This window comes from Oryzias latipes, chromosome 20, assembly GCF_053564925.1.
Source record: "Oryzias latipes strain Hd-rR chromosome 20, Olatipes_Hd-rR_3.1".
NCBI classification, from domain to species: Eukaryota; Metazoa; Chordata; class Actinopteri; order Beloniformes; family Adrianichthyidae; genus Oryzias; species Oryzias latipes.
This window is the reverse complement of record NC_136256.1, coordinates 4,420,033-4,446,956: the sequence shown is the minus strand read 5'-3', so window position 1 is coordinate 4,446,956 and position 26,924 is coordinate 4,420,033. Positions and strand designations below refer to the sequence as shown.

The 26,924-nt window shown below is 40.6% G+C and overlaps 2 protein-coding genes across 3 annotated transcripts; both read right to left on the bottom strand.

Annotated features, from left to right (window-relative positions):
• Nucleotides 1–386: 386 nt before the first annotated feature.
• On the bottom strand, nt 387–13,576 carry si:ch73-264p11.1 (SH2 domain-containing protein 1B). Its single transcript, XM_011488614.4, has 4 exons — nt 13,311–13,576; nt 8,887–8,950; nt 2,290–2,512; nt 387–2,209 (listed from the first exon to the last, which is right to left on the bottom strand). The coding sequence occupies exons 1-4, from the start codon at nt 13,451–13,453 to the stop codon at nt 2,169–2,171; spliced, it is 471 nt and encodes a 156-aa protein (XP_011486916.1). The 5' UTR covers nt 13,454–13,576; the 3' UTR covers nt 387–2,168.
• Nucleotides 13,577–18,243: 4,667 nt separating this feature from the next.
• Nucleotides 18,244–24,851, bottom strand: ssr1 (signal sequence receptor, alpha). 2 transcript variants are annotated; one of them, XM_004080812.5, is made up of 10 exons: nt 24,646–24,851; nt 21,840–21,973; nt 21,616–21,709; nt 21,433–21,536; nt 21,203–21,361; nt 21,049–21,125; nt 20,903–20,981; nt 20,725–20,818; nt 20,490–20,504; nt 18,244–19,302 (listed from the first exon to the last, which is right to left on the bottom strand). In XM_004080812.5, exons 1-10 carry the CDS (start codon nt 24,713–24,715, stop codon nt 19,235–19,237), a joined length of 894 nt encoding a protein of 297 aa, XP_004080860.1. In that variant the 5' UTR covers nt 24,716–24,851; the 3' UTR covers nt 18,244–19,234. The 2 variants fall into 2 exon arrangements, with proteins under 2 accessions (XP_004080860.1, XP_004080859.1); XM_004080811.5 differs by lacking the exon at nt 20,490–20,504.
• Between the last annotated feature and the right edge of the window lie 2,073 nt (nt 24,852–26,924).

The following is a 26,924-nucleotide window of genomic DNA, read 5'->3' as shown; positions in this document are numbered from 1 at the left end:
TGATGACCAAACACCCTTAAAATGCGTGATTTGTGTTTTTATGCATTAATGTTTATGTGTGGTATTAATGTTTTCAACTGTTTGAGCCTATACAGAACAAATAATTGTGCACTTTGTTGCTTCTGTCTGAACAAAAACTGTATTTAGGTCCCATCTTATGTCCTGTACCCGATGCTCAGCGTTTTTCACTGTAAGCCGGTCTCGTGCTTCCTGCTGTCTTTTTACCTCCTTCCTCACTGAAGCTGAATGTTCAAACTTCAGGCCTGACTAAACTCTGGTGCTGAGTGGTGTGAGCATGATGATGGCTTGAGAGGACTTCCTCTTTCTTGGTTTGAGAAACGGACAGGATGTGTGCTTGTGTTTACATTTTCAAAAAAAAGAAACACTTTTTTTAAATGACTTATACCAAAAGAAGAATTTATTTGAATATTGAATGCTTCAAAAATAGCCATACATACTTTTCCATGAAGATTAAAAACATCAGAGAAAACCCTAGTGCAACGACAGAAAACTGAAGTGCGATATTATGAATGCATTGCCTGAGTTTTTCTGTAGCACCTAAGCCAAAATTCAGAGTGGAGAACACACCAATCACCCAAGGTCAAGGTCAAGGTCACTCTCAGAGAAAGTGTGGTTTTGTGGACGGATGTTTTCATCTTCACTTCTTTGTAGCCCAGAACAGATGGACTGACAGCCAAGTTCAGAGATCCAATGTAAAGAATTGGTTTTCTGTCTTCACTTCATGGCTCCTCTGTTGTGTGAATTTAAGCTTTACAATTAGAATGTTCCAACCTCTTGAAAAGATAAGAACTTCAATGATGCACTATCTTCAGAGGAGTTGCATGAGTCAAGATGAGGTTTTGGCTTTCTGACGTTACGTTGAATTCATCTCCTTTGGTTTCCAGCTTCAGGTGTTGTAAAGCTGATGAGGCGTTCAGGTCCACTAACATGTCAAACATAGAAAAATCCCTCTGCACAGAGAGCAAACCTAAACCGCATCCAGAGGAAAAACAATCCTTTTTGTCCTTTTCTTCTTTTTTTTAAAGCTTTTTTTTTTTAAATAACTTTGTGCCCCGACAGGATCTCCCACAAACTTGTGCAAACATTTGTGGTTTTACAGCGTTAAAACAAACATGCAGCACAGACAGACTGTCAAACAGTAAAAACAATCAAACAACGTTTTCATCTTGTATCAAAAAGCAAAACTAATTCTTATAAAATGCAGAAAAGCTGTGCATTGTTGCATACTTTGTTCGGTGTGATGCTTTAGTCTTCATTTGCTTTTGGAGGCATGTACATGTTTGTTAAAGGACAGCTGTAGACTCTTTAATGTGGTTTCATGTAACTAACAGTGTACCTCAGCAAGAAGTGAATGCATCTCACTTTACACATGCATGTCCTTGCACTTCCCACACCAAGGTTATATCTGCGTTTTCACTTCTATAACTATGCACAGACTCTTCATTTATCTCTAAGCTACAAAGTCTGTGATGAATAGCTTCCTAGTGGAGAGCTGTCTTTACACTGAGTCTTTGTACTGCACGAGTGAAACCGCAGCCAGCATCAGAGGAACAGACAGAAAGTCACTGTCATGGTCAGGCTGCAATTCAACTCAAAAGTGAGAACGAACTGACATTTTTGTAATGAATCCGAATGATCCTGGTGTTTCTGCACTCACTTCTTCCTGTCTGCCACAGAGAGAGAGATGAAGTCCTTTCAAATCAGCATATTCCTGCTCTGTGGTGGAGCAGGAGGATCCTCCGCATGAAGAACATGCAGACTCTGTCCAAAAACTGTTAAAAATTATTCCTTTTGGCCCAAAATACAGCAAAATCCCCCCAAACTCTGCACTGTATTAAAAAAGTGACCAGTAAAAATATTGTTTTTAAAAAATCTTGAGCTTGTTGTCCATGCTCAGGTCAAGTCTGTTGTTTTTTCTTTCCTCACACTGAGCGTCAGAGCAGACAAACCTCCCCATGAAAACACTTGCTGGTTCATTTTCAAAGCTTTAAAATATCCGTTTTAAGGTGCTGTGTCGTCTTCTTGTCCTTTGCTTGAGGATCATCCAGAAATCATTGAACAGGCATTTCAAGGATAGGAGTGGGAGAAAAATGTCTTGTCTTTTTGCATCTGCATTTCTTCCCAATGATTTCAGCTTTCTTTTTTAGTCAATCGGGAAGGACTTCTACGTATTCAGAATCAGCAAGATCTAAAAAGAAAAAAAAGGGGGTGGGGGGGTCAAAGAATATCTGAAGGTGAGAATAAAAGAGAAACTTGTGTTGGACCTACTCTCATAATCATGCTGGTCTTCGTCTGCAACCATCTTCCTCTGGGGCGGATGACTGGCCGATCGTCTTTCAGGGACATTGGGCACCCCTCTCTGGATCAGCAAGTCCGTCTTCCTTTTGACGGCGTGCCTCAGGTGTATGACCAAGCCCTGGTTTTTTCTCTTATAATTACGGATCAGATCTTCTAAAGTCTTGAATGTTGTTTCATTCACACCTGATGCAGTCTGAGGAAGGATCACACAGAATTCAATCCACTTCACCCAGGAAACAGAAGTCACACTTTGATGCACAATGGGAACCTCAAGGCAGATGGCTCTCCATAGCAACTGTTAGGAAAATGTTTTCGAGTTTGTTAGATTGAAACATGATATTATGCCAAATCCTAGTTCTCCAATACCAGTTTCTGGAAACTCAAGGTCACAGTCATGCAGTTTTGGCGGGAAGCTAAATCCTTGTATGTGTGCAGGTAAAGGTGGGTGATTGCCTGGACACTTAAAACAACTATCTAAAATAATTACAACACCCATTATAATTTAACTCCTTCATAAAAAAAATAAAAACAAATCACTAAAATGACATAAAACTGTCCCTGTGTTTCATCCTGCTGCTTCCGGTTCCGGGGTTAAGGCAGGACGCGTGGTCGCGGCTCTCTGCGGATACTATCTTCAAATTACTTAAGAAGTTGATTTTCTCCAAAAAGAGAGCTGACCATGCCCCCGAAGAAACCCCAGGAATATGAAGAGCTCAAAAAATCTCTTGACATTATTCAAGAAACGCTGAAAAGTTTTATGGATCAAGTGTCGGCTAAACTAACGCCACTCTGGGAGATGATGGAAGAGTTCCGAAGATTTCGGGCTCAAAACGAGCAGGGAGAAAACCGGGTCGAGATTCTGGAGAAAAGACTGGACGATGTGGAACAGCAAGTAAGGATGAATAATGTCATTCTCACTGGAGTACCAATCAAGCCTCGAGCGAAGCTGAATTCAGCAGGAGCTAGCACTGCTAATGCTAGCGCTAGCGTAGCTAGCAGTGCTAATACGGAGATCGACGCGTCGCTGGAACAGCAAATACATTCATTTCTCACATCTAAAGGGATTTCCCTGGATCTCAATACCATCGAGACCTGCCACCTGCTCCCCAGGAGAAAGGAGACGGATAAACCAGCGATCCTCATCAGGTTTGTGAATCACAAACACAAGCTAGCTCTGATGAATCAACGCAAAAACCTGAAAGGTTCGGCTGCTTATCTGAACGACCATCTGACCAGGAGGAATGCTGAAATCTCAAAACATGCACGGCTTCTCAGGAAGCGTAAGCAGATTGAGAACACTTGGGTTAAAGGCTGCAGGATTTGTCAAACCGCTCGGTCCAGAGGACCGCACCAAGGTTATGGTTGTGAACACCATGAAGGACTTTGAGAAGTGTTTGATCACGGTCGTCTGAATCAACGTGGAGTAATAAATCAAAGAGCCAAATAATTTCAAGAAATATGACACCTGGAATCTTCACTTTCTCCATAAGTCTGACGTCACCTGAATAACAGCAGAGAGTTCTGACCTGCAGACAATTTGACCTCAACTTTCACCGCAGCTGATATCAGCTGAAGAAGGATATGGACCTGAATCTAATGTCTGCAGACATAATATCGAAGAGAACTATTAACTGTTTTGAACCCAGAAGATCAGCTGTTATCAGTAAAAGAAGAAATACCAACCTTGGACAATCGACAGATTGTGGACCCTTTTAAATTTTTTTCCTTACAGCATTACCTTATTATAAAAAAAAAAAGAAAAAAAAAATTAAAAAAGTAAAACAAATGATTAATCACTTATTGAAAATTGTTAAATTGATTGACTTTTGATGATATTACTTCACTAGCTCCTAAAATTGATAAAATGATTCAAAAATCTTTCCTAATGTAGCATAATTTTGCACATGTTTTTAACTTTTGATACTTGATGAAATTTTGCTATGATAACTCCTGAAACAGTGTTGTGTCTATTTTACTGGTATAGTATTATGTTTTAAAGCATATGAATGACTTTTAAAAGTAACATAATTTGCATATATTTCAGATGCTGCATTTGCCATGTTGATTTCTAAAGTTATTTTTGACGTAGTACTTAAGTAATTTCATCTTTGGCACGTGCTTTATTGATACCTTATGATTCTTAATTCTGTCTGATAAAACCTAGGAACCGGATATTGATAAATCATGTAATAAAATGGTTATAGTATAACGGGGTGGGATTATATAAGTTCGCTTCTTTCCACTCCCTTTCAAGCAATTTTTATTAATTATGTCTAATTATCCTAAGTTTGATTAGTTACTGTATGAATGTATAACTGATGATTATATTGCTTTTGTGTGTATTACTCCTATTTGATTGCTTGAAATAAACCATTTCAAATCAAAATCAAATCCTCCCCTTCCTTCTGCAGCAATGGAATATTCCGTTAACAGCAGGCAGCAGAATAAAAGTCGTTAAAGAGATTTTTAAAAAACGAGGTAATAAAAATGATCATTGTCATTATATTATTGATGAAATAAAAAAGGGGAAAAAATCCCAAACAAATATCCTACTATGTCAGTTAACAACAACACTATGAGCAGAGAGAAAGACAAAAAGAATAGAATACAAGAAAATCAGTAAGAAGATAAAGAATGTTAAGAATGAGAAAAGGGACAGAAAAGTATAGGAAAGGAAAAATGTTCTTATTTGATGCCACTCAAATAAAAACAAATTAGTCTATTCAATAAATTCAATGTTTCTTCCTAGTAAAAATAATGTTTATAAAAAACAATTGTTCTACCTTTAAATGTGATTTCAGTTTAGAAATGATTATCAAAACATTTGGATTCTTGACATTTACGTTGACCAGTGCAGAAGTTATTCGACGAGCATTTTACCCTGATAGGTAAGAATTTAAAAAACAAAAAATGACTACAACCTCTGCAAAGGGATGGCCCCATGTTACTGTCTGCCACTGTGTGTGTGTGTGTGTCTTTCCGTGTGTGTGTGTATGTGTGTATTTACCAGTATTTCTTCAGTCCAATTTTATAAAAAAGTTTCCCGACAGCAACCTCACAACTTACTACATTTCAGGCTGAGCTTTTAAAGAGTTTCCAGTTTTCTTAAGCAACATGCTGCCATGATAACATAACAAACATGAAGATATTCAATATTTGTTTATTTGTTCATTAATTTGCCTTATGAGCATCCGTCCGACAACATGATTGACTTTGAGGAATTGCTTTTCGAAGCAATCAAAAGATGTCCAAATTAATGTTAATTTATACTTTGCAGACTGAACTTCATGGTTTTGATTCTTCAAAGTGTGGAATCTTTGGTAAAATGGGAGGATGGATGTCACATTTGCATTTACATTGACAGCTTGCAATTGTTTTGTTTGAATCGGTTCTCAGTTTGATTGCTTGATGCGTCAAAATTATGCAAAGTGTGTTTTTATTATTATTTTTTTATTATATTACTTTTTTTGTATTCATAGAGTAAAAATTTTTTTCCCAGAAAGGTAAAAGCTGCGATATCAAGAACTTTTTGGTTTATAACACTAAACAACTGTAATAATGCAAATATGAAGACTCGTGCTGTTGACGACGTATAGGATTTTTTTAGTTTAAAATGAAGCCGTAGAACCTTCAGATATTGGCCTCCTCCACGTCAGCACCAGGCTGCAGACAACAAGATGAAGCCTAGACTTTATTAGCCAGAACCCAAAGTCCGGAACCGGAAGTCCACGTCCCACCCCCCCCTTCCCATTTTGATCGATGGTGGCTCCACCACCGGAGCTGCCATCAGTGTGTCAATGGCTGAATGGGATGTTGACTGTAAAGCGCTCTGGGTCTTCGAGGAGGGTAGAAAAGTGCTTTACAAGTACACACAATTTGCACCGGTTAGCAACAGTTTAAAGCAGCTTTTCACAGATATGCAACACATTACTAAAATAAAGTGTGAGCACCCCTGGCATAAAGCCACTTTTCTCTGCCCCTGAATAAGCTGTTTCACGTAGATCGTGTTGTTTTCTTCTTTGTCTTCCAGTTGCTCCATTCAGGCGTCACCACAATTAATCATTTGCCTCCATCTAATTCTCTCTTCTACATTTGCATTTCCATTTTTTTGCATCCATGAACCTCCTCCTTGGTCCCTGTCTAGACCTCCTTCCTCATGGCGCCAGCCTCAACATCCTTTCACAGACATCATCACTGATCCTCATCTCAATGTGTCCAAACATCTCAATCTGCTTCCCTGCATTGATTTCCAGAACATCTACCAATTCATTCCAAAAATCTAATTCTTAGGGGGTTAATATTGATGAAAAACTAAGTTGGAAGCCACATCAGACACATACAAACTAAAGTCTCAAAAAGTGTTTCAGTCATAAATAAATCTAAACATATATTAGAATACAATAGTAGATATTTATTGTACTGTTCTTGTGCTATCCTAGGCACTTTACCATTGGGAGTTGGGTCATCTAGACCCACTAGACAGTGCTCTGAACCTTTTTTCTTCAATGATTTGTGATCTTCACTGGTGTCCATGGATTACATGAAATCTTTCCACCTTTATCCACCTTTGTCATGGTAGGGAAAACACGTCAATGTAAGGGGGGGGGGGATCATCTAAGATAGCACAAGGGTTAAGTGTGTCTTTTTCTGTAATGAGTTTGATAAGTACATGTGACAATTAATGCTTGAAATAAATCAGTCAAATCAAATCAAATGAAAGGTGGGAGGTCTACATAGAGGCCTAACTGGCCTTTTAATTCTTTCAACAGGAGTCAGTTATTTTATGTTTTGCTCAGACTGACTTCGAAAATTATGTAAGCAGATGTGTCTCATAATTCAAAATGAAAGTCAAAACCGGAATTGCTTTCATAATTTCGCAATGAAGCTGCTTTCGTTGACTCAAAAATAAAAGGAAAGATCAATATGCAAAATGGATTCTCACAAACAGTTCTCACTCTTCTTCTTCTTCTTCTGTCACTGCTGCGCATATTAGGCACTAGAAAAAGAAGGACAAAGCAAGAAAAGAAGAGTGGAGCAAGAGGTTGGGAAATGTTGTCAGAAGTTGGAAAGTTCAGCTTGGATAAATCTGTGCTAGAGCCGTTGAGGGAGGCTGCAGCTGTCTTCCAACAACAAAACCAGCCGAAACAGCAGGAGATGATCTTCTAAATGTGCTTTACTTATTGCTACGATTATTATTAAGTGCCTGATCACTCATAAAAAAATAAAGCACTGGCCGCATGGACCCAGAAGGGTTAGGATTATGGTAATACATGCCAACAACAACATTTAGCCCTTGATGAACTTAAAACCCATGTGGTCAATGCCGCAATGCGCATCTTGGCTGCACGTAAATATGTGGGAATAACATCAGCCTTTATTTTCGACTGGAAACACAATTTCACATGATTATTTACACGTTTTTTCAGGACTGTGCGGAGTGGCATTTCCGCATTCAAAAACCGTCCCAATGCCGCTCCTCTGCTTGGGGACATGGTTTTCCCAGCTCGCTCATGCAGAGCATCCCGAAGCCTCCTCCGGAGCGCACACCACAACAAAGCACCCTCCCCTGCCCTCAAACACTGAGCTACAAGTCCGGCTGCTCTGCTCAGAGACATGCTTTGCTCGCGTGGAACAGCTGGCCGGTCCTGTTCCCGCTCCAAAGCCTTCTCTGGAACGCCACACTGACAGTTTTTTCACGGTCGATGTGAAAATGAAAATGCATTCCCCTCTCTGCATTATATATTTACTTATGTCATTGAATTAGCGTTGTCGACGTAGAAAACGAAAAAGCATTTTAGAGGATTGATTTTTAATTTTCTTTTTGAGTCAGTTGATGCAGTTACATTGTGAAAATGAAAAAGCATTTCTGTTAATCCATTTTCATTGTCAAATTAGATATTTCTATTTGAATTTTGCAACACATTTAATAGAGAAAAGTTTGTGCCTCAAAGCCACAAACCTCACTGCCCGTCACGTGTGCAGATTCCACTTCACCTCTTTTCTAGAGTTCCTCCACCCTCTCCACCTCCATGTAACATCATTGTTCCACTTCATTTCCTCTCATTTCCACACAGATAGTCTGTCTTGCTGCAGCTGATCTTCATTCCTTTCCTATTCAGAGCAAACCTCCACCTCTCTAGGTGTTCCTCCACCTGCTTCCTGCTTTCACTACAGATCACCATGTCATCTGCAAACATCGTGGTTCACAGAGATTCCTGTCTGACCTCATCTGTCAGTCTGTCCATCACCATAGAAACAAGAAGGAGCTCAAAGCTGATCGTTGGTGGTGTCCCACCTCCATGTTGAACTACCTCTGCCACACCTACAGCACATCTCACCACCGTCTCACACATTCATCACTCAATACAAATCCTTTTCCATGATCAAGTAGAGCAAGAGTCAAAACTAATTTTAAAGCGACTTTGACAACTGGAGAAACTTCTAACTGCTCCTTATCCTCTCAATTTATGTTCACTCCAGACTTAGACCAAATAATTGATGACTTTGAGTTTGACCCTTTGTGACTAATGTTTGACTGCTGTGTGATTGTGTGCGTGTGGTGTTTACCATGAGAGTGTAGTTTCCTGAGTGGGTCTGGAAAAGTCTGTATGTATGCACCACACGCCGTTTCCTGCAGAGAAACACCACACACATTTACAAACAAACTGACACAAACATTTTTCAAAAACATTTCAAACCTGGACCTAACAAGAAAAAGAAATGGAATTAGGAAAAAATAGAAATGTATTGAATCGTTTATAATACTGAACTAAGTTAAGTAAAAACTCAAACAGCTTAGCCTTCACCAACAGATGTACACTTCTTAGTAAATGTGAGAAAGACATTTTATTGCTAAAAATAAATGAGATCAGACGTAATGAATGCAAATTATATGCATATTGTGTATAATAGAAAATAATTCAAAGTAAAACTTTTTTTTAAAAATGTTTAGTTTAATAATCAAATCAAACTTTATTTATAAAAATTGTTTTCATGGCTGGAAGCACTTTCCCTTTAAAACAAAAACACACTATATTACAATAAAAAGCCAACCCACCCTTCCCCCCCCCCCCCCCCCCCCCTCCCCTCCGTTAACACATACATCCCATGAGCCCACACACAATGAATACTTATAAACAGTCTATAAGCAGTCTGGAGGAACAACAAACAAACATTGAGGCCTGTTGTTTTGGGGGTGTCACTGGCTCCATCACATCATTCACACCAGTTCAGACACCCGCAAACGTTTTTCTCTCTGTGGATTTTATCTGTGCTTTTACAACGAGTGCACAAAATCCTCGTCAGAGGAACTTCTCAAACTTTTGGAAAATCAATCAGCATTTTTTTTAAATCCGCATTTTGCAGAATCAAATACTGGAAATTTACAAACTAGCTAATAAGTGACTAAGCCAATGGTTCAAAAATGAGAGTACTTGATTGCACTTTGCAAGGGATACTTTAGATTAAAAATATTAACAATCGCAAAAATCCATTCATCCATTTTCAGAATCTGGTGAATCCCTTTTGGGCTCACACGGTTGCTGGAGCCTATCCTAGATACTTTTGGCCAAAGGCCTGGCACACCCTGTTCGCCAGTCCATCACAGACCCACATTTTATAAATTAAATTCTAATTTAGTAGTCTTTACTCATCTACCATGGGTAGTAATGAAAGTAATGTAGATACCCGTACATCACCACTTTTGGTATCGACTACTCTATTAAAGAATCGATTGCTAATGAGAAAACAAATGTGCATGAATCATTTGTAGATATTTTTGGTCATAACTGAACTACGTAAGTGTTTTGCGCCAAAAACACCCTCCACTATTATAAGTCACATGACCAGAGGAGCCGCCGGCATGAGTAGGGGATTTTAAATAGAAAAGTTTTGTCATTTTAACACATTAACGTTGTTACCCGGTCAGGTTTTGGTGGCATTGGTTTTTACGATAATAAATGAGATGCTTGAAAAAAGAATTCACCAAAAGGAAATCACCCGCAATCTGTGACGGTATTAGTGTTGAATATTTCATAAAAACAGTAATCAATGTTGAATCCTATCTTAAAAGCGTGGTATCGCCCATCACCACCGTGGAGTCATGGTTGTCTGCTACCAATTACCGCAGGTCCGTTTTTTTCTTTCAAATAAGTGATCTGTTTCTTTATCATTTAATTTTTCAATTAGGTCAAAAGAAAACATACACAGAGTTAATGAACTAAAAATTAGATTATTACAGAGATGTCAGAAAACAAAGGTTTTCCAACTGTGCTGGTAAGGCATTACCAGATGATGAATTACATGATGAATCATGTAATAAAAATGGTTACGGTAGAATTGGGGTGGGATTATATAAATTTGCTTCCTTTCACTCCCTTTGGAGGAATCTTTAATTTAATGTCTAATTATCCTAAATTTGATACGTCTTTGTATGAATGTATAACTGCTGATTGTATTGTTGCATTATTCTTGGGTTCACGCCAACACTCACTCATCTGGGTGCAGTCGGGCTGAGTTAGGAGGATTTCTGGTAAATATAGAGCTTTTCTACCTATAAGGCCCAAAGCGCTTTTTACAGACACATTCACCCAGTCACACATTTATACACTGGTGGGGGCTCCGCTGCCGAACACTGGAGCCAACCTTCCACCAGAGGCAAGGTGGGGTTCAGTGTCTTGCCCAAGGACGGGAATCGTACCCACAATCTTCCGATCGGAGCTCTACTGCCCTACCACTGCAACACCTCACCCCCACCTGATTTCTGTACAGATTAGACATTTTAATCTTTGCCACCAACAAAAAATACATTTCAGGAAGCTTAATCAGGAAAAATGCAACAAATGCTCGAAAGATGTAAAAACTGTTTTTGTGTCAAGTTAAACAATTTCAGGAGAGTTTTCCTAAAATAATAACCCTCATTTAGATCTTCATCAGGAAAGAAATCAAAACAAACTATATTACTGTGAAATTTAAATGTGAATCAAAAACAAACCTGGACTCTTGCAGGTTGACTAAAAAATGTAATAAGTTAAGGGTTAACCTCGAGTATTTCTACAACACCTGCTGCCCTTTGCTTCGGTTAGAGTTTTTGAAGAATAGCTTCATTTCAAATACTCCTTTGATAATAAATCAAACATATTGAATTTGACGCAACTAAAAAGCCTTTTGGAGCAAACCTAAACTGAGAAAAGAAATAAAATGGCGCTCTGTGTCAAAAGTTTTCACTTAATTTTGTCATCTTTATACAAAAGTCTGTTGCATTAATAAACACACACACACACACACGGGTGATCTTTGTTCTAATTTTTTCATGATTTTCTTTCCAATATTTTTGAGAACTACAAAAGCAAAGAACTACAAACTAGCTGACTTCATCTGCTAATGAAAACTAGAAGATGAGCAGCAGTTAAAAGTTGTCCGTGTCACACGTCTGTGACACGGACACGGTTTAGTTCATGTGCTGGTCACGACATCACCGGTCTGTTGTGTTCTTCATAATGACTTTATTTTACAGAGCAAACGTTGGATGTATGAACTGTTTATTTGTGTAAATGACTTACAACCAGTTTGTCTTAATGTGAAGCTGCAGAGGCAGGCAGGGACCGTAACTAAGTACACAAAAACACCCCAGACGAACATTAACAGTTTCTCATTAATTCTCCATAAATAATATCAAAAACTCCTAATTGTTAAAACCTAAGAAGTCTACAACATTACTCTTTCTGATTAATGCAAGTTTTAGACGCGTCCTCATCTCCTGGCTTTAGTACTAAAAGATAAAACTATTAAAGTGAATTCTGAAAAAAAGAAAATTAGAAAAATTAGGGTGAAAATAAATAAAAATTATAACAAAAATTACAAAAGATTATAGTGAAAATTATAATTTTTTTCTAAAAATGGAAAAAAACAGAAAAACAAAAAAAGTCTTGAAAAAGAGAAAAAGTATATCAAAAATCATTTTAAAAAATACCTTGGGGAAACAGACTGCAACAGACCCACACCGTGAGCGTCCAGCAGGTCATCCAGGGACTTTGCTGCTTTGTGCCCAATATCGTTGTTGAGTTTGACTCACAAACAGAATAAAGCAGATCATATTGGACAATATTAAATACTTCCCCAACGTTTTGGTTTATGTTCGTAGATATGGGAAGAACAAAGGAGACGGGTGATGTCGTGATGAACGCATGAGCTAAACGGATCATGTCTGTGACACGGACACTCTGTGTCTTTTCAACTTTTAATTGCAACTCATCTTCTAGCTTTCATGAGCAGATGAGGTTAGAGCCCAGCCTGTTTGGAGTTCTTTGCTTTTGTACTTCTATAAAATAGTAGAACGACAATCACCGAAAATATTTGAACGAAGATTTTCCTGTTTTTTTTGTTGTTTTTTTTCTAAGTGAATGTAATACGCTTCACATATCCTTGATTGATTATTTTGGGGTTTCAATCAACCATGAAATTTGAGATTCAATTCCTTTTCAGAAGATTCTAAGAGCATTTCCTTGTTTTTGTGTGGATGTGCAGAAGCTGTTTTTAAACACATGAACTGTTGTGATGTGGAAGCTTCAAGGTTAAAGAAGAGTTGTGGTTTGAGATGAGGTTTTTGTTTAAAAAAAAGTTTGTGACATCTTGGAAAGTTCACAAAGATTTTACTTTTATCTACAAACAATGATATTCCAGCTTCACCTCCCATCTGAGACTTTGCAGAGTCAGAGGTTTGTCTGTTCAGGGTTTGAGGGAGCTGATGATGGACCCCTCGTGTAGTTCAGATTGTGGTTTTTTTTACTGCAGCGGTGCAGGTTTGGTGGACGGATGAGAGCAAAGGCCCTTAGCGCCGTCGACCTCTTTCTCGCTGTCTCTGCATCAGCAAAGTTCAAGAATCAGACGGGTTTTTGAACCGATCCACAGTTGTGTTTGATCACGACAGCTCTGCTTTGCTCAGGGCAGCAGGTTCGACATCCTCAGCCCGTTTGTGATGAATCAGTACTCACAACACACACAGGCACATGGCTCCCTGGATGGTCTCGCTGTCTCGGATCAGGTACGCTCCATCCTTGTTCTTCTTGGCCAGCAGCTCCTCACACTCTGCCTTGCTTAAGGGACCATGGTAGCACTCCGGCAGAGCAGACGCCATGGCAAACGCAGACTGAAGAGCGGCACATCCACCTCAGCTTCTGCTTCCTGTCAACTGCTCAGACTCTGACAGAGACTCTGCGTTTTATTTGAGCAAGACATAAAGAGTGCTTGGAGGTCAGTCCTGAAGAGTGAAGAAACCACAGGAAACACGTGTTCAGATTCTCAGAAGAAAAGCCGAAAAAGGCTGAATGACAAATGTATAGTGAACATTTTCTATGGGGCGCCGAATGTAAAAATTCACCTCGTGAAAATGACTTTACAATTTCATCACATGTAGACATTTTCTTTCCATGTTCGATGCATTTATTTCCCACTTTGTCAGTATTTATCATAACATAAACTCATTTTTTAGGTGAGTGTCATTATTATTTAATATGGCTAATATTATAACTATTGCCATTATTACCATTATTATTGCTTCACGGAAGCAACCGTCCGGGTCAAAAGCAGAGGACGGTTTTCAGGCTTCTGCGATAAGTTTTGATGATGCACACTCCATCTGGAATTATCACTTACGTAACATTTAGACTTAACATTTAGGTTTACATTCAGTCTAAATACACCCTTAGAATTAGAATTAACATTTATATTATTTTCGTGTAACTTTAAATTAGAGATTTGTATTTACAGCTAAAGGTTTATTCCCTCAAGTCACAGATAATGCTTTAATTTGTGATAAATACTGACAAAAGGGGTTATTAAGGCAGCTCATTTGGAAAAAGAATGTCTCACTGTGGTAAAATTGACACGTAATTTTCATATGGTTAATTATTTCAACCGGCACCCCATTATTCTGTAGAACAGAAATCCAATAATCCTAATACTGTTTATTTATAATCCCACATTTTTAAGAGTTGGTCTCACGTTTGTTAGGTTTGGAGCTGCTGGACCCAAAAAGGCAGACGAGGACTTGGTTTGATTTAGTGAGTTTTATTGTTGGATGAAACAGATGGTGTTGGGCGTTGGATTTTTTGGTGTTGGTCTTGGTTCTTTGGGTGTTTTGTTCTTTGGAGGAGGATTCTGAGTTTCTTGCGAGATTTAGGTCTGGAGGCTTGGGTTCTTGTGGCTTCGGATCTGGTGGCTTTGGTGTGGACGTTGGCTTTGGCTTGACTTGGCTTGGCTTTGGATTTGGCTTGGGTTTCGGCGTAGGCTTTAACATAGACTTTGGCTTTGGCCTTGGCGAGGGCTTTGGCGTAGGCTTTAGTGTTGGCTTTGGCTTGGATCGGCGAGTCCTTCATTAGAGCAGACGAACCGACAATGGCTGGAGGGCCAGATGGACTAAAATAGGGTCCCTGATTGGATGCTGAACAGGTGTGCGAGACCGGATCCTCACGCAGGTGCGCGGGGACGACCCCGACGCCTGACAACGTTTGTCTAAAAAAAAATTTTTTTAATTGAATAAACAATGACAGCCTTGAAATCAATTTTCAGGGGTCCAAAGAAGATGTAGGACGTAAGGCCTATTGTTAAATCTGCAAAAAATAACACATAAATGTAAGAAATTAAAGCAGTAATCCCCCTTTAAGGTCACTTTCAAATTACACAAGGTAACCATCCACTGCAGTGGGGGGGGGGGGGGGGGGGGTCGCCAATAAAGTGATAGTGACCCCCACCCACAGAAAAAAAAAACACAACAGGAAACAATGTGACAAGGGAAACTCCACCTTTGTCCACACACTTTCATGAGAAAACTCTAATATGAACTGAGAAGGAAAGTCTAAGGGCAGGAATGTCCAGCGTGGTGTAGTTTAGTTTAGTTTAGTTTAGTTTAGTTTAGTTTAGTTTAGTTTAGTTTAGTTTAGTTTAGTTTAGTTTAGTTTAGTTTAGTTTAGTTTAGTTAAGTTTAGGGTGGCAGTAGAGCAGGTCAGCCAACAACCGGAGGGTTGGCGGATCAACCCCCACTCTCCCCAGCCAGCTGTTGCCCCTCGAGCATGGCTAGTCTGCAGCTCACACCCCCCTCAAAATGCAGAGAAGAATTTCTCCATTGATATGGGCAAGGTGGGCGGTCACCCAGGGTGGTACTATACAGGGGGTGGCATTTTCCAGGTTAGGAACTTCCAATAACATGCTCACAATGTAACACATTTTCAGGTTTTATTTTGACATGCCCAACACAGACAGCACTTTGTGGTTTTCTTTTAACACATCTGGCACCGAACATCGCACCCATCTCTTCATCCTCTCCCCTCTCCACACTTATGGTGCAGAAAAAAAAAAGAAAGAAGTAAACACAACAGGATGAAATAACTAAGAGTAAAACAACGTAAAACAGCCACATGAAAGGGAATTAGGCAGAAGAAAAACCTAATTTTTTATGAATGGATTGAGGTTTTTCGGAGGATTTCTACTGTTGGTGTTGCACAAAATTAGGGAAATGCCAAATATTTTTTTGAGTAATCCCACTGATGAGTTCTATGATTTAGTTTTTAATGTTTTTTTAAAACCTAAAAATGATATTCACAACAATTTTTTATTTAGATCCAATCCCTTTGGTATGTTTCACAAAGACACACACAGGACGTCACACACCAAGAAATAACCTTATTGTTAAAAATGATGCAGGAGTCCAGCTCTAAAAAATGATAAAAAATGGAAAGAGATGATTAGTCATTTCTTATTAATATTTCCAGGCTTTTTTGTTTTGTTGTGCAGCATGTTCATGTTTGTATAATTTTGACGGAATGTATTTTTATGGAGAGCAAAATATTATACGTTACTTAAGGTTGATTTAAACTTGATTCTGGATTAATGTTCCTGTCTGTTTAATTCAGGCCCCCTGTGCGACTGAGTTTGACTTCCCCGTAATACGAGTCTAGTAAATTCATGCATTATCTGTGTGTAGAAAGTCTACAAAATTCATGCATTATCTGTGTAAAATGGCTAAATAAATTGTATGTAAAGATTGATGACCAAACACCCTAAAAATGTGTGATTTGTGTTTTTATGCATTAATGTTTATGTGTGGTATTAATGTTTTCAACTGTTTGAGCCTATACAGAACAAATAATTGTGCACTTTGTTGCTTCTGTCTGAACAAAAACTGTATTTAGGTCCCATCTTATGTCCTGTACCCGATGCTCAGCGTTTTTTACTGTAAGCCGGTCTCGTGCTTCCTGCTGTCTTTTTACCTCCTTCCTCACTGAAGCTGAATGTTCAAACTTCAGGCCTGACTAAACTCTGGTGCTGAGTGGTGTGAGCATGAAGATGGCTTGAGAGGACTTCCTCTTTCTTGGTTTGAGAAACGGACAGGATGTGTGCTTGTGTTTACATTCTCAGAAAAAAACACTTTTTTTTAAATGACTAATACCAAAAGAAGAATTTATTTGAATATTGAATGCTTCAAAAATAGCCATACATACTTTTCCATGAAGATTAAAAACATCAGAGAAAACCCTAGTGCAACGACAGAAAACTGAAGTGCGATATTATGAATGCATTGCCTGAGTTTTTCTGTAGCACCTAAGCCAAAATTCAGAGCGGAGAACACACCAATCACCCAAGGTCAAGGTCAAGGTCACTCTCAGAGAAAGTGTGGTTTTGTGGACGGATGTTTTCATCTTCACTTCTTTGTAGCCCAGAACAGATGGACTGACAGCCAAGTTCACAGAAAACAAACTTTGCTTTACTTGTAAAGTTCTGTAATGTTCAGGTTAAGTCATTAAATCATTTTCTGTTCTCCTGAATGAGACTCCTCACAGATCCAATGTAAAGAATTGGTTTTCTGTCTTCACTTCATTCATGGCTTTTCTGTTGTGTGAATTTAAGCTTTACAATTAGAATGTTCCAACCTCTTGAAAAGATAAGAGCTTCAATGATGCACTATCTTCAGAGGAGTTGCATGAGTCAAGATGAGGTTTTGGCTTTCTAACGTTACGTTGAATTCATCTCCGTTGGTTTCCAGCTTCAGGTGTCGTAAAGCTGATGAGGCGTTCAGGTCCACTAACATGTCAAACATAGAAAAATCCCTCTGCACAGAGAGCAAACCTAAACTGCAATCAGAGAAAACAATTCTTTTTGTCCTTTTCTTCTTCTTTTTTTTCAAATGAACTTCGTGCCCAGACAGGATCTCCCACAAACTTGTGCAAACATTTGTGGTTTTACAGCATTGAAACAGAGCCAGTGTCCCCACATTACCTCACTGACCAGCTATTGCCGTTTCTAACCGGCACGTACCTGATCCAGGTGATCAGCGGCAGGGGGGGATGCTGGCCTTTGTGGCCTGGACTCTGACATCTCCACCCCCCTTCCTTCCTTGATAGACCTCAATGACAATGCTTACCGGAAGTCTGATTTTGGGGAAGTGGGCCTCAATCCTGTAATTTGTTCTCACGCTGTCACCGGTCCGTCACGCTCAAAAAAGAAACGATATTCTTGAAAATCTATCTTCATGTGAATGTGGAATATCTCGTCGCTCTAGATGTTTATGCAGATTTTTTCATGTAAGTAGCTGGAATAATACAGGAGTTGTCACATAACAATTCAGAGAAAGTAATCTTGCGAGATAAGATTACTTTACAATGACAGCAGCAAGAAATGTTTTACATTTTAGCTGTTAAGTCTTCTTTTGAAAAAGTTACTAAGTTATTACTGATTCTCATTAAATATTTTGGGGTGCATATCTTGCCTTTTGCCTTAGCAGTGAAATGAAATGATGAGCCTCCGAGAGTCTGGAAATATCAGGTAACATGTGTCACAGCTGCTGCATCAGCTGTTGCCGTGGAAACCACACACAGGAGCTGCTGTGCGGACATTTTTAGACTTCCTCAGAGACTCACACCGACAGCAGAGTTACAGCAAATCACTTTATTATCCTGTCATTAAAAATCAGCTGAAAACAAAAGCTCCCAGAAACAAAAAGACCAGTCAGCTCAGGGAAGGGACCGCCGACCTGCAGGACTGACGTCCAGAACCAGAGCTGTCCGTCTAAGGCTCCACACATAAGACCCAGTGGCGCCGCCCAGTGGCAACTCACAGGCATCAACTTTTACAGCAACATTTTACAGCAGTGCCTTTGCCAGCCGACATTCACAAACAGAAGACAGACATCATGAAGGCTCACAGACTCACGCGTTCATCTTAAACATGAAGCTTTGATTCATGCTACACAAACTTCTGTTCCAATTTCATCTTCAGAAGGCAAATTCTTTCACAACAAAAATCAGATTTGAGAGGCAAGCTGATCAAACTGAAACGATTCTCGTTTTGAAGCAGCATCACACCAGAGGACAGAAGAAAAATCGGCAGGTCAGAACCAAACTTTAATACAACAGAGGTGCCCCCATCAGCCCAGATCAGGAACATTTTCTTCTGGTTTTTCCCCCCCAAACGGTTAAATCAGTTTTAGTTACAAAATAATGTCAAGACGAGGTCAATAAAAGTAAAAAGGAGACCCTGAAAAGAACTGCATATGTTGGCATTACTGCGCTTCAGAGTCCCAGCCTGAAAGATCTGCGTCAAAATGTTCATAAAAAGAGTTTTGCGTTGATCCGCAGTTTGTGGGCAGTTTCAGCCCAACATCAAAACAATCAAAGCCGTCGCACAATGATGACATCAGCAGTTCTTTCATCCAGGCTGAAAAAACAAAGATCTTTAAAGAAAAAAAGTCCCTAAAAGGCTCATGGACTCGTGTGATGCGTCAGGAAACAAAGACTGCTGCGTTGGTGTTCAACAGTTTTAGGTGGAGCCGCCGTCGCCGTGCTTGGCACCGCTCAGTTTCTCAGCAGACAGAGCTCAGTTCTCAGGGCGGTTGAGGGTTCCACTCCTCCGTGTCAGGCGCCCTTCATTCGTCCGAGCCGGCCGAGCGTTTCTGGTTCCTTTTGCGAGGAGATCTTCTGGGAGACGCTTTGTCTGCAGAGGACAGAAAAGACGCGAGAGACTTCAGGGATGCAGCAACAAACAAACCGTGAAGCACCGTCAGTCAGGAGGTACGTTTAGCGGAAAAAACGGAACAAGCAACATCCAAAAATTTGAAATTTGATCTTCAACACAAGTTGGCCAATAGATTCAAAAAAAATCTACTGGCATATTTTTTTTTTTTTTTTTTAAGTGTTTCTTCTTCTACAACAAATAATGGTTTTCTTTAGCACAGCCCCCCTGCACCCCCCAGGAGGACAGCTGTGCCAGTCACTTGTAGTCTGAACCAGCTGAAGATCATCAAAATGATTTTCTTTCATTTTGGACTAAAATGAAATTCCTTAAAGGTATGCAGATGTATTTAATGTTATCTAACTGTAAATTTAAATGAAAACCTGCTGAAAAACAGGAGAGATTTATTAGAAGGAGGGGGGGGGGGCAGATTGACAGAAAATGCACTTATTTCTTACTTCTGCCTCCAGGAGATTCCATTTGATATGAAATCATAAAAAGACCGACTCAAGGATGACGTCATGAAATGGGCGGTACCATCATGGAGAAAAAGGCGGAGCCTCAGAGATCGAGTCTGGGTTGAAAAATAACTAATATTTTATTTAAAATGGTTCTTTAGTGTGTCAGAGGTATCTATATATTATCATATATTCAGGGTTTGTACACTTTTTTTTTAGCAAAGGTTTTTCATAACCTTTCACTGAATTTCCAAACAAACACATTCAGTCAGACTATTGTAGTCGGTGCCACTAAATCTAAACTAAATCTCACTAAATTATATCCTCGCTTTAGGACTTCAACTGCTGTTGTACCAAAAATAATAATCACATTTTCTGACTGACTGGCTTCTGTGGCGTTCTTCCCCTTCATGTTTCTCAGCGGAGAGTTTTTTAAAACATCTTTTGTTTTAACATTATATTTCTGACTATTTTAAGTCATTCACGGAGATTCACCTCATTTTTAAGCTAATTCTTAACAGTAGCAGTAGAAAATCAGGTCCTAAAACTGTTGTGCTTCTTTGGGTCGGTAGAATGTGTACGGCTGACCCAAATAACCCGTCTGTGTGAAGAAATGTTCATGATGGACAAAGAGAAACAGACTAGAGAAGAAACCAGCAGCGTTCCTGTGCCGCTCAGGATGGAACACACCCACACAGAAGCAGACCTCACCTCTGCGGCTCTGCACTGAAGACGCAGGGGAACGTTACAGCGAGGAAGGCAGAGGGAACAGAGAGAAAGAGGAGGGTGAGTGCTGGCCGTGCTGAACGTTAAAGATCATTCTGAAACAAGTAAGCGGAAGAGAAGAAAAACAAACAGGACAGAGCGCGGGACAGATCTGGCAGGAACTCGCAGCAAATAGACGTGGTATGAGTGTGCTTCCAAAGACGCGGTGCAGAGTACGCACTGATCTGGTTGAGAGTTTCTGCGGGGATCCAGCTCATATCTACGTCGTTGTGGCTGGAGGTTCCAGTTTCCACCTTCTGTGCCGGACGCCTCCTCTGCAAAGACACGGGTCAGTCTGGGTCACCCCAGCTTTACCACAGTCTGAATGTTTGAGAAATTAAAAAAAAACAAGTCCAAACCTTTCTGGATTCCAGCAGCTGGTGAAGCCCAACGATGACGAGCAGGCCCAGCCCAGAGAGGAAGACGTACATGAAGATCCTGGAGGGCAGAGGACAAGTGAGAAGAGGCAGAGGGGGAAGCTGGGAGCCAGATGAAGGTGACTTACGTTTCTCCATCCAGCCCGTCCTCCCTCTCAGTGATGGTGACAGTCTGGTTGAACACAGCATCTTGGAAGATGTTTCCCTGAGAATGAGGAAGAGCAAACAGGAGTTGGTGATGAAGGGCAGGAAGGACGCACAGATGGGACCGGTCCTCCTTACGCTGCTGTCCTTGTAGTTGAGGTTGATGACCAGTCCGAACGGCCGGCCTCCCATGGGCTCCGCGGGGATGAAGGAGTACTCGAAGGTGGCCTGCCTGCCAGGAGGAACCACGGTGCCGAGCTGGAGAGCCGTGAAGTTCTGGATGTAGAACTGGTAATCCTGAGAGGAGCTGGCAGTTAGAGCTGGAATGACGAGCACATTCATCCATGTCCAACACTGTCTTTTCTCACCTGCGGGTAACGGAAGGAAGCGTCCAGAGAATCAACCACGAAGTTCTCAGGACCTTTGTTGGTAAAGCCCAGCAGGAACTTGACAATGTTGTTGGCGGGGAAGTCTGAGAAGAGATGGGAGCTTGGGTGAGGGATGAAGGCAGAGCTGCAGCGGAGCACAGACGGCTGAAATGAAGCGCTCACCTTCTCCTTTGACGAAGAGGATGGTGGTGTCAGCATTGGGAGAAGCCTTCACCTCTCCAACCAAAGCTTCTTCCTCCTCTTCTTTTTCCTCCGTCTAAACAAACACAGGTGAGGCGTTATGAAATGCAAATGTTTCAAAGTCCTAACTGTTATAAATCCCTTAAACCAAAAACCATCAGAAAAAATGTTTCATTTTCTTTCCTCTTCATCACAGCAGAACTCACCAGCTCCACGTTTTCATCGTCCTCTACCTCAGCTTCATTGTCTTCGTCTTCAGCCGTCACATCATCCACCACATCTTCATCCACAGCGTCAGCCTCCTCATCCTCAGTCAGATCTTGAGCTTGTACCAGCGGTCCTGACGGACACGAGACGGTTTTTAGAGGCGAGCAGCTCCAACAGGCACCTACTGAGCATGCTCGCAAAACTGACCTTCCTGTGGCTGAAGAACTCTTAGGAGTATTCTTTTATTTTTCAGTTAAACTTTTAAAATGAAACAGAACTTTTTTTAAAGTCCATAGAGATGTATTGTTTTACAAATTAATGCTCAGTTCTAAAAAAAATTGGTTTGAAATAAATACTGATGTCCCTAAAGACCAAGTACCAAATGTGAAAGTTATATAAATATGAAGGTTTAAAAAATGCATGAATGTTCAGTGTACAAAGGTTGCAGTGAGGAGTTTTTACAGCCTTAGCTCAAGAAAAATCTATTTTGTCAGAAAAATACCAGACATCCCTTAAAAAGAGTAAAATTTAAAGTGTAAATATATCAACATCACATTCTTGCTGTAAATAGCGTTTAAAATGAATTCATCTTTCAAAAAACAAGGTCATCAGATTTTTCTGTCAGAAAAGGGAGGAATTTAATATTATTGCTTAATAACTGCAGTTGCATTAGTTAATTTAAAAGATAAGAAAACAGATGCCATGTTATCCCAGCAGAGGTTGTGGTAGATTTAAAACCCCATTTTCTGAACTGACTCCGCATAAACAGAACAAATGTGTCTTTTTAACTGGTCAGTTAGAAATTTTATATTTCAGAGTATAAATGTTTGAAGTGACTGACATGTCCATGAAGTTCATAAAAAAGTCATGTTGTAGCCTTAACATGACTTCCACCCATCCATTTTCCAGCCCCGCTGAATTCCATGTGCGGTTGCTGAAGCCTATCCTGCTAGTGAAGGGCGGGGGGGGGGGGGGGGGGTGCGGGGACAGGTTAACAGCCACACGCTCAAAGTCATGTCTAAAGACAACTTAGAGTCAGCAATCAACCAGTGAAGCCCGTGTTTGAACTGTGGGAGGGAACGGGAGTGCCCGGAGAAAACCCACACAGAAAGGACCAAGCTGGGATTTGAACCAGAGCACTAACCACTAGGGGTGCAACGGATCACGGATTAAAGCTCCCCCCGCGTGCATCATTTAGAGCAATAATCTGTTCACACCTAATGCGATTTGCACGTCAAATTCACGTACAACGTCTTTGTTTTAACCTGCGGCAAAGTCGCTGCACAAGGCGTGTCCAAAAGTGTGTTTATAAACGTGACGCTCGCACCGCGTGTGGGAGGAGCTAATGTCAAAGGTTTTTCTAGACCTCATTCATTTTGTAATCCGTTTTGTCCCTTTCGGAGTCACGGGGCTGCTGGAGCCTATCCCGGCCACTTGTGGGCGAAGGCAGGGGACACTCTGGACAGGTCATCAGTCTGTCACAGGACCACATTCACACCTACAGGAACAATTTAGAGTGACCAATGAACCTATGAAGCCTGGTTTTGGACGGTGGGAGGAAGCCGGAGTCCCCGGAGAAAACCCACACATGCACGGGGAGAACATGCAAACTCCACACAGCAATGACCCCCATTGGTGTTGTGTTTCAGGTCCCCGGGCCGGGACTTGAACCAGGGGCCTTCTTGCTGTGACCTAGTAAAATGTTCGAGGATCCATTTATTTATTTTGAGGAGTTCTACAAAAGCATTGATGAGCAGCGCACGTGCTTGACCGTCCCGGCACAGCGGCAGGAGAACGCAGCTGCTGTCTGTTCCTAGTGGGAGGGGCTTTATAGCAGCAGGGACACAGTGAAGGAATTACAGTTCTGACACCCCCTGCTACTCTTTCCCCCCCCCCCCAGATGCAATACACACCAATGCACTTGTTTTTATCTCGAGAATTTGTTTATCTATACACCAACATGCATCCTCTGACATCGGTACCTTTTTAGGCACTTTTCATGACCTTGCTGTGAAAGATGTGAGCAACTTGTGGTATTTGCAAACATAAACATAACATTTTTGCTTCACGAGAAGTCTCAGCATTACACATGATGTGACACATGCGACCAATGACTGGCCGCTAGAGACTTCAGATGACTTTAAAGCACAAGTGGTTTTAATATTGACTTCCATTTAAAATTGATTTTCAACATTAAAACACACATTTAGATTAAAAACCAAACTATCTTACACGGTGATAAAAGTCGCCTAAGAAAACTTTATTGCATCATCTACGCTGATTTCAACAGAGAAGACTTAAGTTAATGCTAAGTGTAACATCCTCATCATGAATTAACGGCTGGTTGTCCTTATTTACTAAATAGAACCGCCGTTAGCTGAGTTCATGTGCGCTTGGGTTACAATCGACATCCAGTAAAGACAGAGACAGCTGGAGAGGACGCAGCCAAAAAAAAACCGTGCTGAAGTAATGTGCTCTCGTATTAGCCTGTTAGCTAGCGGCTCATAGGGACACGTCAGTCTAAAGCAGCGCTCATTCAGCGAGTTAATAATACTCACTTTTAAAGGAAGAAAGCTCTGAAAATCGTGGGTATAACAGCTTCAAACACGGATTAACATTTACATATGCTTTCATCTTTTAAAATGGAGCGCCGTGTTTGGTTAACCGTGGGGAGGCCTTCCCCTTCTTCATATTACTAGCTACTGTACTAGCGGCTAACATGATTAGCCTCGCGAGCTGGATTTGTTTCTCCACTTCACAATATAATGCATATTATAGTCACGTAAATCCATATGGCAAACTCACCTTTCAGGAGCACAGTCGCTGGGAACACTAGCAACGCTAGCAAAAACAAGTTAGGTAGAAATTTATTCATTTTCAAGTTGAAATCAGTGCGTTTTCATTCAGTGCCTTTCGGACAGTCAGACGTTAGCGCTGCTTCCGTTTCAGTGACGCATGCGCTGTACGGACTGGCTGTAACACTATCCGCACCCCCTCACAAATGGTGTCTTCCATTGTCGAATCATTTTCAAAACTTTATTAAAAACTAAACACAACACGTTGGGTAAGAGACAACATTGTTTCCAGTTTAAGTCACCCATGGTTGAAAACCAAAAACAAAACAAAAACTGTGGAATCTGTACAACTATCAGCATTACAGCTCAGCTTAAATCATCTTTTTGCACATAGAATATATCACAAGTTTAAAAAAGTATGCATTTCTTTTAAAAATGAAATCCTCCCGTAGCTTCATATTTTGCACGTGTTCAATTTATATTTTAACACGATTAAAATTCTATATGGAATACAGCAAAACAAGGTTCTAAATTCGACCATTTACATTTGTGAATGTGGAATTTATCAAAGTAAATCAAGAGTTGAACAAGAACAATCATATGTTTTGATAAACCATTTAATTCAAAACATAACCTGAAATTAAATATGTTAAGTCGGACCCTGAAGCCTTTTTGCTTGGTTGTTGTTTAATTATTTATAATTATGGTGTATTTGTTCATTTAAATTTGGTGGCCAGAAATCCATTACTTCTATGTTATGCCCCTCTAGATGCCCCTAGACCACAAATGGGGCGTAACAGCATCACAGCCTGGTATGCAGGATGCTCGGCTGCAGACAGGAAAGCTCTGCAGAGGGTGATCAACTCTGCCCAAAAAATCACCGGCTCCCCCCTGCCCAGCCTAGAGGACATTGCCAGCTCTCGCTACACAAGCAGAGCCAAACAAATCAAGGACTCCCACCATCCCAACCACCACCTGTTCCAACTGCTACCGTCAGGGGTCACCACAGCAAACGAGTCGCATGGTAAACTTGGCAATGTTTTACGCTGGATGCCCTTCCTGACGCAACCCTCTCAAAGCAACTGGGCTTGGGACCGGCACAGAAGTAGAGAAGGGAACAGGGAGCAGCCCGAAGTCGAACCCTGGTTTCACGGACGGAAGGCGCCGCAAACCAGCACGAGCTAAACCGGCTCCCACGTGCAATAGATATGTGTAAGTTGTTAAAATGTATATATCCACAGTTCCACAAATTAGCACCAGAAATTTCGTTGTAACAAGCCTCCTGCGTACAATGATATAAAAGGCAATAAAACTATGATTTATTTTGTAAAGGCTAATGTTATGTTTATAATCAATAACCAATGGTTTTTCCATGTTTTTGGCCATCAGCGAATGACCGTTTTAACAAAAAGGTGCCTTCTGACTGCCGGAAGCGGTGAGTCATTAATGAACTGTCGTGGAAGACTGATTATGACCCGAGCAGACTTTGTGTGAGAACATCATCATCATTTCTGAGGGTTTTGTTTGTAGACCCCACCACCCTTACCACAAACACCACCCTGTCACGGCTGACTCCTTTGGTTAAGTTTCCATTTCTTCTCCTGAGAACCAGACCATGAAAATGTCATCAAATACAGTTGAGAGCCTGGTGTTCAAACTGCTGTTCAAATCCACAGCATTGGATAGTCCCGCACTATTTTAGTGAGGGGGTAGAGAGATGTCGGACACAGCCAGAGTCGTCAGTCAAGATGTGACTAATGAGAACCTGCTTGACCTTTTTGACCTTGAAAAAAAAAACATGGTTTTATAAGACAATAAAATGGCGCAGCACGGGTTTCTATGAACCTGAACCCTTCAGGAAGCCCGATGTCTACACCTTTTTGTTTTCTTGGGCCTCATCTTTCATTTTTGGAGCCAAAGTTCCAAAGTTCCCACCATGGCGACTTCACCCGGCTTTCATGTGTGCTGAATCTCACGTAAGCACTGACTTGAACAACAGGATACTGCATACACTGAAGCCTTGGCCAAACCTGGGAAAAAGGACATAACATAGGAAGCAAATGACAAATGGGCGGAGTCATTAAGAGTCAGCCTTCTACCACAGATTGCTTGTCTTTAAGCTTTCTGCCTGCAGCCTTGTGTTTCCTTCTGGTTCATCTTAGATCAGTTCCCAGCAACAGATTCTTTTTTTTTCAGAACCAAAACGATAAAAGCGTGAGACGATGTCTGAATCCATAGTCAAACTCACACAAGCTTCTCAGAACAATGAGGCATTTGCTGAAGCTTAGA

Excerpts from the sequence above, each read along its gene's own strand:
- ssr1 (XM_004080812.5), bottom strand. The coding sequence starts at position 24,715 with ATGAATAAATTTCTACCTAACTTGTTTTTGCTAGCGTTGCTAGTGTTC. Across the intron at positions 21,362-21,432 it reads CTTCCTTCCGTTACCCGCAG|GATTACCAGTTCTACATCCA; the intron begins GTGAGAAAAGAC and ends AGCTCCTCTCAG. Across the intron at positions 20,982-21,048 it reads GACGGGCTGGATGGAGAAAC|GATCTTCATGTACGTCTTCC; the intron begins GTAAGTCACCTT and ends TCTGCCCTCCAG.
- si:ch73-264p11.1 (XM_011488614.4), bottom strand. The coding sequence starts at position 13,453 with ATGGCGTCTGCTCTGCCGGAGTGCTACCATGGTCCCTTAAGCAAGGCA. Across the intron at positions 8,951-13,310 it reads GCCATGTGCCTGTGTGTGTT|GAAACGGCGTGTGGTGCATA; the intron begins GTGAGTACTGAT and ends GTTTCTCTGCAG. Across the intron at positions 2,210-2,289 it reads AGACCAGCATGATTATGAGA|ATCTTGCTGATTCTGAATAC; the intron begins GTAGGTCCAACA and ends TTTTCTTTTTAG.